The sequence below is a fragment of the Eschrichtius robustus genome, chromosome 15 (assembly GCF_028021215.1).
Source record: "Eschrichtius robustus isolate mEscRob2 chromosome 15, mEscRob2.pri, whole genome shotgun sequence".
Classification (NCBI taxonomy): domain Eukaryota; kingdom Metazoa; phylum Chordata; class Mammalia; order Artiodactyla; family Eschrichtiidae; genus Eschrichtius; species Eschrichtius robustus.
The window spans coordinates 88090495-88104764 of NC_090838.1; the positions used below are offsets into that span (position 1 = coordinate 88090495).

At 34.5% G+C, this 14270-nt stretch overlaps 1 protein-coding gene across 14 annotated transcripts in view; it reads right to left on the reverse strand.

Moving 5' to 3' along the window:
* TSGA10 (testis specific 10) overlaps positions 1–14270 on the reverse strand; it is a 101630-nt gene that overhangs the window by 52361 nt on the left and 34999 nt on the right. For all 14 annotated transcript variants that reach the window (XM_068564202.1, XM_068564201.1, XM_068564197.1 and 11 more), the window contains 3 exons: positions 12138–12308; positions 11971–12048; positions 10874–11025 (listed from right to left, as the gene is read on the reverse strand). In XM_068564202.1, coding sequence (XP_068420303.1) covers positions 10874–11025; positions 11971–12048; positions 12138–12308 — 401 coding nt within the window. The remainder of the gene's footprint in view (positions 1–10873; positions 11026–11970; positions 12049–12137; positions 12309–14270) is intronic.

Genomic DNA, 14270 nt, shown 5'->3' on the forward strand with positions numbered 1-14270 from the left:
GGGGCTTAAAACCAACCCTCTGTGCAGCCTTAGTAGGAGGTGTTAAAAATCAGGGTTCTGCCATGGGGTGTGATTTCCCTGATTTCTCTGTATGGTCTTATTCTCAAAACAAATTACCATTTGGTTCTCAAGTTGCACTCTCCATTATAGCTCAGATGTATACACTTTTGTCCATTTCTAAGGGAGACACTCATTCAGAGACACTCAAAATAATGCTTTTACAGATAGTTGGTTATAATCAAGTAGATTCTCCAGAGAAACTCAAACCAGTGAAATAGAAAACTCTACAGATTGACAGCACTGATAAACCAAGCTGTAATGTATGGTGATATTTTTTATAGTTTCCACTCAGCATTTTAACAAATAATATTACAAGCAACAGTTTGATTAGCAGAGGCTGAAATTCATGCTTTGTTACCTCAGAATGACTCTAAGACTTAAAATTCAAGATGAGAAATCTGCACTTATAAACCTCACTGCACAGAACAGAATGCTTCCTTCACAAAATGAAATAATCAGAACCAAATCACAGATTTTTAAAGCAATTTTGGAAAACGTCTTGTCAGGTGATTTGTCTGGCCAGAAATCAGATAGTGAAGGTTCTCAGTATGACATTAATATGGGATCTGACATACAGTTGCCATCTCCAGCTCAGAGTCCTAGAATTGATTTCGGTTGTTTCCAAATTTGGGCAATTATGGCTAAAGCTGCTATAAACACTGCATGTAGGTTTTTGTGTGGACATACATTTTCAACTCCTTTGGATAAATACCAACAAGCATGATTGCTGGATTATATGATAAGAGTATGTTTAGTTTTGTATGAAACTGCCAAACAGCCTTACAAAGTGACTGTACCATTTTGAATTCCCACCAGCAATGAATAAGAATTCCTGTTGACCCACATCCTCACCAGCATTTGTTGTGTTTCCAATTTTGGCCATTCTAATAGATATGTATTTGTATCTCATTGTTGTTTTTAAACTTCTTTCTTTTTTCCCGCAGTTGCATTTTTAATTAATTAATTAATTAATTTTTGGCTGTGTTGGGTCTTCGTTTCTGTGCGAGGGCTTTCTCTAGTTGCGGTGAGCGGGGGCCACTCTTCATCGCGGTGCGTGGGCCTCTCACTGTCGCGGCCTCTCTTGTTGCGGAGCATAGGCTCCAGACGTGCAGGCTCAGTAGTTGTGGCTCACGGGCCCAGTTGCTCCGTGGCACGTGGGATCTTCCCAGACCAGGGCTCGAACCCGCATCCCCTGCATTGGCAGGCAGATTCTCAACCACTGCGCCACCAGGGAAGCCCTCATTGTTGTTTTTAATTTGCATTTCCAGATGACACATGATGTGGCGCATCTTTTTATATGCTTATTTGCCATCTGTATAACTTCTGTGGTGAGATGTCTGTAAAGGTCTTTGGCCCATTATATAAGTGGGTTATTTCTTATTGTTGAGTTTTTTAAAAGTTCTTTGTATATTTTGGAAAACCTATCTATCTATCTATCTATCTATCTATTCTTAAGGTACAGTTGATGTACAATATTATATAAGTTTCATGTGTATAACATAGTGATTCACAATTTTTAAAGGTTATATGCCATTTATAGTCTGATTTATTTCACTTAGCATAATACCCTCCACGTTCATCCATGTTGTTACAAAGGGCAAAATGGCAAAATTTCATATATTGTGTATTCATATTCATGAATATATATGTACATATTCCCATACATGTATATACACACACACACATATATATACCACATCTTCTTTATCTATTCACCTGTTGATGGACACTTAGGTTTTCTCCATATCTTGGCAACTGTAAATAATGATTCTATGAACACTGGGCTGCATGTATCTTTTCAAATTAGTGTTTTCATTTTCTTCAGATAAATACCCAGGAGTGGAATTGCTGGGTCATATGGTAGTTCTATTTTTATCAATAGTTTTTTGAGAAACCTCTATACTGTTTTCCATAGTGGCTGCATCAATTTCCATTTCCAGTACACGAGGGTTCCCTTTTCTCCACATCCTCCCCAACATTTGTTATTTGTGGTCTTTTGGATGATGACCATTCTGACAGGTATGAGCTGATATCTCATTGTGGTTTTAATTTGCATTTCTCTGATGATTAGTGATGTTGAGCATCTTTTCATGTGCCTGTTAGCCATCTATATGTCTTCTTTGGGAAAATGTCTATTCAGTTCTTCTGACCATTTTTAAATTGAGTTGTCTTTTTAAAATTGAGTTGTGGATAGCAGTTCTTCATCAGAGGTGTCTTTTGCAAATACTTTCTTCCAGTCTCTGGCTTATCTTCCCATCTACTTGACATCGTGTTGTGTGGAGTAGAAGTCTTTAATTTTAATGAAGTACAGTTTATCAATTATTTATTTCATGGATTGTGCTTAAGGGTTGTATCTAAAAAGTAATCACCATACCCAAGGTCATCTACGTTTTCTCCTATGTTATCTTCTAGAGGTTTCATAGCTTTGCATTTTACATTTAGGCCTATGATTCATTTTGTGTTAATATGAAAGGTGTAATGTCTCTGTCTAGATTCTTTGTTTTTGTGTGTGTGGGTGGGGTTTTGTTTGTTTCAGGGTTTTTTTTTTTATGGTTTTTTGGTTTTGCTTTTTTTTTTTTGCATGTGGATGTCCAGTTTTTCCAGTACCATTTGTTGAAAAGACTGTCTTTGCTCTATTGTATTGCCTTTGCCTTTATCAAAGATCACTTGACTATATTTATCTGGATCTATTTCTGGGCTCTCTATTCTGTTCCATTGGTCTGTCTATTCTTTTGCCAATACCACACTGTCTTGATTACTGTAGCCTTATAGAAAGTCTTAAGTCAGGTAGTGTCAGTACTCCAATTGTGTTTCTTCAGTATCTTTTAATTCTTTACCTCTCCATATAAACTGTAGAATCCATTTGTTAATATACACAAAATAATTTGCTGCAATTTTGATCAGAATTGCACTGAATCTGTAGACCAAGCTGGGAAGAGCTGACATCTTGACAATATTGAGTTTTCCTTTCCATGAACATGGAATATCTCTTCATTTATTTAGTTCTTCTTTGATTTCATTCACCAGTTTTGTAGTTTTCCTCATATAAATTTTACACAAAGTTTATTAGATTTAACTTAAGTATTTCTTTTGGAGGGGGTGCTCACATAAATGTGTTTTTAATTTCAAATTCCACTTCTTCATTGCTAGTAAATAGGGAAGCAACTGACTTTGTATATTAACCTTGTATCCTGCAACCTTGTTATAAATGTTTATTAGTTCCAGATTTTTTTGTTGATTCTTTTGGATTTTCTAGGATATCATGTCATCTAGATTAGATTTTAATATTGAAATCTTTTTAGCTTCAAATATCCAAATTCAAACCAAACCAGTTTTGGAATCACTGGACATGGAGACCCAAACTAACTTTTTAGTAACAAATAGCTCTATCAGTCATTCAACTCCATGGGATATTCTAACTTCTTGGGCCTAGAGATGTTTGATGCACAAATGCAGACACACAGAGACCTTTTTTTTTTAATGATATGCTTCTAGGAAATATTCTGAAACACTCCAGCTTTTTAGAAGTGCTGATTTATCTGACATAGAAATCCAAACAGAAGAACTTCTACTACTAAAATACACCTGTTTAGAAAGAAAAGTTCATGTAAGCAGTATAGAAACACAGAAAATGAGTATTGGTTTTGAAACCTGGGGATTTTTTTTTTTTCACCAGCAATGAAACATAAACAGCAATAGATACATTTCTTTCTGGCTGGTTCAGCCTGAACACTATGGAACCTCAGTTTAGAGTTATAGAAACCTAAGCATGTGCTGAACTGTGCTCAGGACTTAACTTCTAATGAGTGGAGTTCACATGTAGGATAAACTTAAAATTTTTCTCATGAACTGACAAAATGGATAACAGAGACAATGGTATTTTAACTATGCATAGGTTCATTATAATTCTTTGCCTTTTATACACGTATATATGAAATCTATGATAAATGTGAGTGCGTTATAAAGACATTAACCTATTAAAATACACGGACAGCTGACTTCTCAGCAGAAATAATTTAAGTCAGAAGACAGTAGGATATCATCAAAGTGTTAAAATAAAAATAATTCCCAAACTGTAGAATTCTCTACCTAGCAAAAATATCCTTCAGTACAGTAAGGTTGCAACAGAGGTAGCGAGAAACACTCAGCTTTTGGATACATTTTGAAGACAAAATCAACTGGATTGGATATGGGTATATGAAAGAGAAATCATGGATCACTTCAAGGTTTCAGTATGAATGGAGTTTCCATTGACTGAGATGAGAAGACTGAAAGAGCGGGTTTGTGTGTGTCAGAGGGCGAAGGGTGGAGAAACTCAGGTTTGGAAATGTTAATTTTGAGAGGCCTATTAGACATCCTAGTGAAGATGACAACAAGGTGGTTGGACATTCAAGTTTACAGTTCAAGAGAGAAGTCCAGGCTACAGATATACATTTGAGAGTCAAGAGTAAATACATGAAAGTGAATGAGATCACCTAGGGATGAGTATAGATATAAAAAAGAAGTAGTCTAAGGACTGAACTCAGGGACACTTCCAACATTTGGAGGTAAGGAGATGAGGAAGAACTATCAGGAAAGACTGAATAGGACAGCCAAAGAGATAAAAAGAAAATCAAATGAGCATGGTATCTCAGAAGCCAAATGAACAAAGTGTTTAAAGGAGCAGAGAAAGAGAACGTAAGTAATCAACTTTGTCAAATGTTGCCGATAGGTCAAATAAAATGAAGACTGATAACTGACCACTGGATTGAGCAACATGAAAGTAAATATTACCTTGAAAAGAAGTTTTGATAGGATGGTGAGGGAGAAAGGCAGATTATAGTAGGTTCAAGAGAAAACAAGAAGTGAGACATTGGAGCCAGAAGTTCAGGCAACTCTTTCAGTGAAATTCCTGTAAATGAGACACAAGATTTAGTACAAATATAGGACATCTGAATAACATGATTACAAATCTGATTACAAAGGGACAAATACAAAAACAATGCACCAACTATTTCAGAATTTATAATTTCTCAAGTATACACAGATCATTACCAAAAACTGACCATAAAAGTAAAGAACAACAAATTTCAGAAATTTTAAATCTAACAGTATGTTAACAAAACAACGTAATTAAGCAAGAAATCAATCACAAAGGGAAAATTCATTATGTTTTTTGGATATTTAAAATCACACTTATAAATAACCAATGGATCAAATAAAAAGTCATAATGGAAATTAGAAAATATTTTATAAAGAAAGAAGTACATAACAAAACTTGTAGCTTACATTAAAAGACGTATTTTGAGGAGAATTTATGGCCTTAAATGTTTATATGAGAAAAAAGACTTAAAAGTAATAAATGTAAGCATCCATCTTAAGAAATTAAAAAATAGAAAATAAATTTAAAGAAAATAGAAGAAAGGAAATAATAAAGAACAGAAGTTAATGAACTAATAAGACAAACAATAGGGAAATTGGTCCTTTGAAAAGACTAATAACAGACTAGAAAAAGAGCAAATCACTACTGATTCTGTGGACAGTAAAATGTTGATAGAATATTGTATACAACATTATTCTAAAAATGTTTTAAAATTTAGGGAAAATGGACCAATGCCACAAAAATATATATATTGAAAAGCATAAGAAGAAATTTCTGATTGTCCTTTTCCATTAAACAAATAAAAGCTTCCCTCAAAGAAAAATTGAGACCTAATTGGCTTCACTGGGAAGTAATAAATTATTCCAGATAATGAAAGAAGACAAAATGAATTGGAAAGATTTTTATAAAGTTTATATTACCTTGATACCAAAATCTGATTTAAAAAACCCCCAAGATTGGCAAATAATTAGCCAATCTCATTTATAAAAATAGAGTTAAAAAATATTTTAAACAAAGTATTAGTTAACTGAGACCAGAAATTTATAAAAAGTATAACATACCCTGACCAATTTGACAAAGCACATCCATTCCTGAAAAAACACTCTCAGTAATCCACAAAAAAGCATGCAGCTTGAACAAGTAAAAAGGTCTTTATTTGCAGATGATCTAATTATCTATGTAGAAAATTGAATGGAATCTATAAAAAGGCTACTAGAACTAAAAGGTATATTTAGCACGGTTGTAGAATACTGGATAAACAAATAAAAATAAATTGCAGGACTTTTGGCTTTAGCCCTGACATGTAAAGAGCTTAGGAGCCATCATTCCCACTGTTATGGGGGAAATAAAAAGAAAGACGAATAAGCTGAGAATCAAAGACTTTTCATGGACATATCAGAGTAGTGAGTTGCAAGACAAATCACCACCCCAAAAACTGAAAAGTATGGCAAATTAGGAGACTTACAACTGAGATCTGCTTATCTAAAGCAGAAGTCACTGGAATTATAATTGGTTAAGAACATTTAAACAATAAACACCTCATCAAAGACATACAGATGGCAAATAGCAATATGAAAAGATGTTCCACATTACTTGTCATTAGAGAATTGCAAATTAAAACAATGAGATATCACTACACACTTATAATGGCTAAAATACAAAAATCTGACAATACCAAATGCCAACAAGGATGTGGAGCAACAGAAAGTCTCCTTCACTGCTGATGGGAATGCAAAATTTTACAGTCAATTTGGAAGAGAATTTGGCAGTTTCTTACAAAGCTAAATAAGTTTTTCTATATATGATTCAGCAATTGTGCTCCTAGGTATTTCCTGAACTGATCTGAAAACTTCTGTCCACACAAAAACCTGCGCATGAAAGTTTATAGCAGCTTTATTCACAACTGCCAAAAACTGGAAGCAACCGAGATGACCTTCAATAGGTGTATAGGTAAACACAATGTGGTACATACATATGATAGAATATTATTCAATGGGAAGAAATGAGGTATCAAGGTATGAAAAGACATGGATGAACCTTAAATGCACATTACTAAGTGAAAGAAGCCAGTCTGAAAAGGCTATGTGCTGTATGATTTCAATTATATGACATTCTGGATAAGGCAAACATTACCTCAGCCAGGTGACCAAAGTCAAAATCAACAGTAATGAATCATATCAATAGGATGTACTCATGACATCCTGGGTATCTGTGTATACTAAAATGGCACTTTAATTCTGTGATCTTTCTCTCAAAAACATTACCCAACCTAATCATGAGAAAACCATCAGACAAACCCCAACTGAGAGATACTCTACAAAATACCTGATCAGTACTCCTCAAAACTGTCAAGGTCATCAAAAACAAGGAAAGTCTGAGACTGCCAAGAGAAGCCTAAGGAGACATGACAACTAAATGTAATGTGGTATCCTGGATGGGATCCTGGAACAGAAAAAGGACATTAGGGAAAAACTAAGGAAATCTGAATAAATTACAGACTTTAGTTAATTATAGTGTATCAATGTTGAGTCATTAATTTTAACAAATGTACCATACTAATGTAAGATGTTATTAACAGAGGAAATTGGGTGTGAGGTATGTAGGAACTTTTCACTATCTTCACAATTTTTCTGTAAATCTAAAACTGTTATATAATACAAAGTTTATTTTTTAAAAACAATCGTATTGCTATTTTTGTATACAAGCAATAAACAATCAGAAAGTAAAATTCTAAAATTCCACTTACAACAGCATCAAAAAATGGAAAATACTTAGGGATAAATCTTACAAAAGAAATGAGAGATCTATATGTATAAAACATTGTAGAGGGAAATTAAAGACCTAAATAAAGAAATGGAAAGTGTTCATGAGTGGGAGTTTTTCCCCAATCAAATCCCCAAGCAGGCTTTTGTGTTTACACTATGAAGCTAATTCTAAAATTAAAATAAAATGCAAAGGAACCAGAACAGCCAAAACAACTTTGAGAAAGAACAAAGTTGGAGGACTAACATTACCTAATTTGAGGATTTAAAAAAAAAAAAAGACATCAGGAATGTTGTATTGGCATCAAGATATATATAGATCCACCAAACAAAATAGATGATCAAGAAACAGACTTACACATATATGGACAACTGACTCACTACAAAGATACAAAACAATTCAGTGTAGACAAGTAAGGGAAGTTTTTCAACAAATGGTGCTGGAACCATTGGATATCCATATGCAAAAAAAACTGAATTTTGAGCTACACCTTGTACTATATACAAAAATTAACTTGCATAGATTTAAATTTAAGAACTGAAACTATAAAACTGCTAGAAGAAAACACAGGAGAAAAATCTCATCTTAGGCTTGACAACAATTTCTTTAAAAGAACACAAAAGCTGGATATAAATTTTAAAAAATCAGTAAGTTTTACTTAATCAAAAATCAAAAACATTTCCTCTTTAAAAGACACTTAAGAAAATAAAAAGGCAGGCCATAGACTGGGAAAAAAATATTTGCCAAACATATATGTACCTAACAAAGGACTTTTATCTAGAATATAGAGAGGATTTTTATGACTTAATACTATAAAAAACTCAATAAAAGTGTGCAAAAGTTTGGAACAGACACTGAAGAAGATATATGTATGGCACATAAGGACATGAACAGATGCTCAAAATTACTAGTTATTAGAGAAGGCAAATCAAAACCATAATACATACCTATTAGGATGGCTAAAACTATAAAGATACTGCATACCAAGTGTTGGTGAGGATATGTAACAACTGGCACTCACACACTGCTGGTGCAAATGTAAAATAAAATAATACAACCACTCTGGAAAACAGTTTAATGGTTTCTTCAAAAGTTAAACATATATCCATCATAAGACTCAGTCTTAGGTATTTACCCGAGAGAAATAAAAGCATATGTCCATACAAAGACCCATATAAGAATACTCATAGCAGTTTTATTTGTTATGGTCCTAAACCGGAAGCAACTGAAATATTTACGTGGTATATTCATACAATGGAATACTACTCAGCAATAAAAAGGAATAAACTATTGATTATATGTGACAACATGGATAAATCTCAGAATAATGATGCTGAGTGAAAGTAGCCCAACAAAAGAATATATACTGTATGATTTCACTTATATAACATTTTAGAAAATCCAAACAAATCTCTATGACAGAAGCCAAATCAGTGGTTGCCTGGGGAGGGCAGGGTAGGGGAGAGGTTAGAGGAGTACGAGAAGACTTTGTGGAGTGATGGATAGGGCCACTATCTTGAGGGTGGTGATGGTTTTACAGGTACATACACATGTCAAAACTTACCACACTGAACACTTTAAATATGTGTAGTTTACTGTACATATATCAATTAAACTTGAATAATACTGTTAAAAGAAAACAACTGTACACAAAAAACCTCTAAATTATTGTACATTTATCTGTTAGAATATTTTAATAAACCACGATAATGCCTTCAAAGAATTTCTAATGACGTGTAAATGCTTATGGTATACAATTAAGTGAAATTGGCCAAATATATAACTTAATATAGGATGATATCAATTACATAGAAAGCTTTTATACACACAGACAGATCTATTTCTGGTTAGAAAAATGATCTATATTAATAATAGTTTTCCCTGGGTTATGGAATCATGGGTGATTTAAATTTCCTGTATGCTTTTCTCTATTTTCCAAAGTTTTCTTTGTTGTCCTTCTTATTTTATTATTATTTTTATTTTACCTGAGTTTGCAATATCCTTTTAAGCAGGAAAGTAAAAAATAAATGAAGGGAAAAAATTTAAGTGACTCTCTGTCCTGACAAGTGATTCCAATATATGTACCACAGACCCGTGAAAGACCAAAGAGGGGATTCTGGGAATTCACATGTGAACCAAGTATTATCTGTAGATTTAATAATATACTTCATACTCATATGAACTATTATATTTCATATGTTCATAGATGCACTGAAATTCAACCTTACTGAATCTGTAGAATGTCTATTTCTCACATCAATAGATACTACAAGTAAAACACTAACATGGAGGTCTTCAAAAACTTATTCCCCTAAGTCATTGCCTGTAGGTTGCTTCAATTGGAATATCTTCTGCTACCTTTCTGCAATATGTAGAAAGTGCTAAGCACAGTACATGGCATTCAATTAACAGAAGTTCTATAACATGTTCCTATTTCTCTCCTATGGCTTTTATTACATGCTAAACTACCCCCTTCCTAAGCTACTATCAAACCAGTGCTTTGTGCTTTCTTATATCATTCAGATCCCAGAACATAACTAAAGTTATAAGGTAAATTAAACACTGAGGGCTTCCCTGGTGGTGCAGTAGTTAGGAATCCACCTGCCAATGCAGGGGACATGGGTTTGAGCCCTGGTCTGGGAAGATCCCACGTGCCGCAGAGCAACTAAGCCTGTGCCCCACGACTACTGAGCCCACGCGCCACAACTACTGAAGCCCGCACGCCCTAGAGCCCATGCTCCACGACAAGAGAAGCCACTGCAATGAGAAGCCCACGCACCACAACGAAGAGTAGCTCCCGCTCACTGCAACTAGAGAAAGCCTGCGTGCAGCAACGAAGACCCAATGCAGCCAAAAATAAATAAATAAAATAAAAAACAAAAATAAATTAAACAGTGAAATATCAAAGTCAAATATGCTCTTTACACAGAAGGGCTTTGTAAAAGCTACTTCAGCTAAACATTGAGGCTTTCTGCAAATATAAGATTAGTTAAGTGTGGCATTCCCAGTCTGTGACTGACCTTCAGGAAATCATTTAATGTCTGCTAAGGTGTCTACGACTGCTTCATAATAATCCTCTCAGAAAATAAAGTCAACAAATAACTTAATTATCACTATAAAATACACTACAAAAAGCAGAGCTATTATTTATAGTTAAACTATTAGTTGTTTAATGGTAATTGAGTTTACCTCAAAGAATTATTCTCTGCTTTTTGTCTGCCAAGTTCACTTTCGGTATCCATTGCCTTTCTTGCTAGCGATTTCATTTCTTTTTCCACAGTGGTTATGGTTTCCTTCATCAAAGTCATATTTGACATTTGCTCCATACGTTCATCATCGAGCTATACAAGCAGAATGACAAAGTTACTGCCATCACTAAAAACGTTTCAGTAATCTTCCCAAAGAGACATCCTCTCTTTGTACAAACCGGTATATAAGATTCACACAATGAGATGATCAGATTAGACTTGAACATTGCAGGAGACTGTATGGACAAGGCGACCGTGGAGCAGGAACTCAGACAAGCCACTGCACAGCTTCTCCATAAAGACTATCACAGTATACGCATCTATATTTTCAGTCTGGTTCAGCTGGACTATAGCACACACAGCTTATTTGCAAAAGGATTTCTTATTTGTTGCTCAGCATTAACAAATTACATATATAAAGTGGGATTATGACAAATAATGTTTTTCTCCTGTCTCCTGCTTTTTTAAAAACTCATTATAACAACATAAAACAGATGAATTCAGAAATATAATCAATTAAATTTGGTTAACAGAAAGTTGAATTCCCTTAATTCTGTTCATATAGTCAAAACATTTCAAATATATATTCATAGCATCTCAAATCCTTGATTAGTAAAAAGGTGATGCTTCACAGTTAAATTCAGTTTAAATACATTTCATTAATTGCCATTTCATTATAATTTTCTCTACCCTAGCTACTCTTTAGGTAGAATAAGCCAGTTTTTCTATCCCTGGCAATGTTATCGTTAATGGAACAGGGAGATGAAAAAGTTGCTAAAATCCCTTAGAATGCATCCCTAATGTTTTTTTTTTAAAAGAACACACTTTGCAACCTAACACAAAAAAAGACTTTACTCACATTTTTTAGAAGGAAATAAATAATGAAAAAGTGACTATTTACACCATACATACTACTATAAATATCTTAGGATTACAAACACTATTATAAAAAACCAACTTCTCTGAACACAGAAAAAGGGGAAAAGGGGAAACCACTGAGAGTTTATAGCCGAAAGTGGAAAAGTGCTTTTTCTTTACGTTATGAACTGTACACTCCAGCTCCTCTATCCTTTGTTCCAAGTGAGCCTTCTCATTAAACGCTGTCTCTTGGGCAATCTGTTTAAAAAACAAAAACAAAACAGAGCGCTTTCAATGTCACTGCATTGTGTCTCACAAATGCTCGTATAGATAAAATTCTTTCAAACCTTTAGCCTTTCCCTTAGACTATCTCGTTCTGTGGTCATTCTTCTTAAATCAGTGAAGGCCACATCTCTCTCAGTCTCCACCCGCCGGAGGATGGCATGTGCTGTTGTTGATTTAGGAGATTTACAGCTTTTCATCATTTCTCGTCGAAGTCGGGCAATTTCTTCCTGTGCCTATTAAATACACAGATAGACTTTTATTTAACAAGCTTTAGAACAGAAATAAATACAGCTATCTTATATCCAGCCAGTTAAAATGCAAACCTATATTAATATGCATATGGCAGGATAATGGTATAATTCTTCAATGAGTTTACACAAATAAATGCAAATGATGCCCCCATATGTAAATGAATGTCTACAAATAAAAGCTTGGTTTACAATATCTTTGCCAAAAATTAAAAAAAAAATTAATTTGGAAGCAGTCAATGAAAGAGACAGTGTTTCACTAAGAAATATATATGGTACTCCATCCATTTTTTTTTTTTAGACTTTTTTTTTTTTAACATCTTTATTGGAGTATAATTGCTTTACAATGTTGTGTCAGTTTCTGCTGTATAACAAAGTGAATCAGCTATATGTATACATGTATCCCCATATCCCCTCCCTCTTGCATCTCCCTCCCACCCTTCCTATCCCACCCTTCTAGGTGGTCACAAAGCACCAAGCTGATCTCCCTGTGCTATACGGCTGCTTCCCACTAGCTATCTATTTTACATTTGGTAGTGTATATATGTCCATGCCACTCTCTCACTTCGTCCCAGCTTACCCTTCTGCCTCCCCATGTCCTCAAGTCCATTCTCTATGTCTGCATCTTTATTCTTGTCCTGCCCCTAGGTTCTTCAGAACCATTTTTTTTTTTAGATTCCATATATATGTGTTAGCATACGGTATTTTTCTCTTTCTGACTTACTTCACTCTGTATGACAGACTCTAGGTCCATCCACCTCACTACAAATAACTCAATTTCATTTCTTTCTATGGCTGAGTAACATTCCATTGTATATATGTGCCACGTCTTCTTTATCCATTCACCTGTCAATGGACACTTAAGATTGCTTCCATGTCCTGGCTATCGTAAATAGTGCTGCAATGAACCATGTCTCTTTTTGAATTATGGTTTTCTCAGTAGTGGGATTGCTGGGTCATATGGTAGTTCTACTTTTAGTTTTTTAAGGAACCTCCATACTGTTCTCCATAGTGGCTGTATCAATTTACATTCCCACCAACAGTGCAAGAGGGTTCCCTTTTCTCCACACCCTCTCCAGCATTTATTGTTTGTAGATTTTTTGATGACAGCCATTCTGACTGGTGTGAGGCGATACATCATTGTAGTTTTGATTTGCGTTTCTCAAATGATTAGTGATGTTGAGCATCCTTTCATGTGTTTGTTGGCAATCTGTATATCTTCTTTGGAGAAATGTCTATTTAGGTCTTCTGCCCATTTTAGGATTGGGTTGTTTGTTTTTTTTGATATTGAGCTGCATGAGTTGCTTGTATATTTTGGAGATTAATCCTTTGTCAGCTGCTTCGTTTGCAAATATTCTCTCCCATTCTGAGAGTTGTCTTTTCGTCTTGTTTATGGTTTCCTTTGCTGTGCAAAACCTTCATTAGGTGCCATTTGTTTACTTTTATTTTATTTCCATTTCTCTAGTATGTGGGTCAAAAAGGATCTTGCTGTGATTTATGTCATAGAGTGTTCTGCCTATGTTTTCCTCTAAGAGTATTATAATGTCTGGAGTTACATTTAGGCCTTTAATCCATTTTGAGTTTATTTTTGTGTACGGTTTCAGGAATTGTTCTAATTTCATTCTTTTACATGTAGCTGTCCAGTTTTCCCAGCACCACTTATTGAAGAGGCTGTCTTTTCTCCACTGTATAGTCTTGTCTCCTTTATCAAAGATAAGGTGACCCTATGTGTGTGGGTTTATCTCTGGGCTTTCTATCCTGTTCCATTGATCTATATTTCTGTTTTGTGCCAGTACCATACTGTCTTGATTACTGTAGCTTTGTAGTATAGTCTGAAGTCTGGGAGCCTGACTCCTCCAGCTCCGTTTTTCTTTCTCAAGATTGCTTTAGCTATTGTCTTTTGTGTTTCCATACAAATTGTGAAATTTTTTGTTCTAGTTCTGTGAA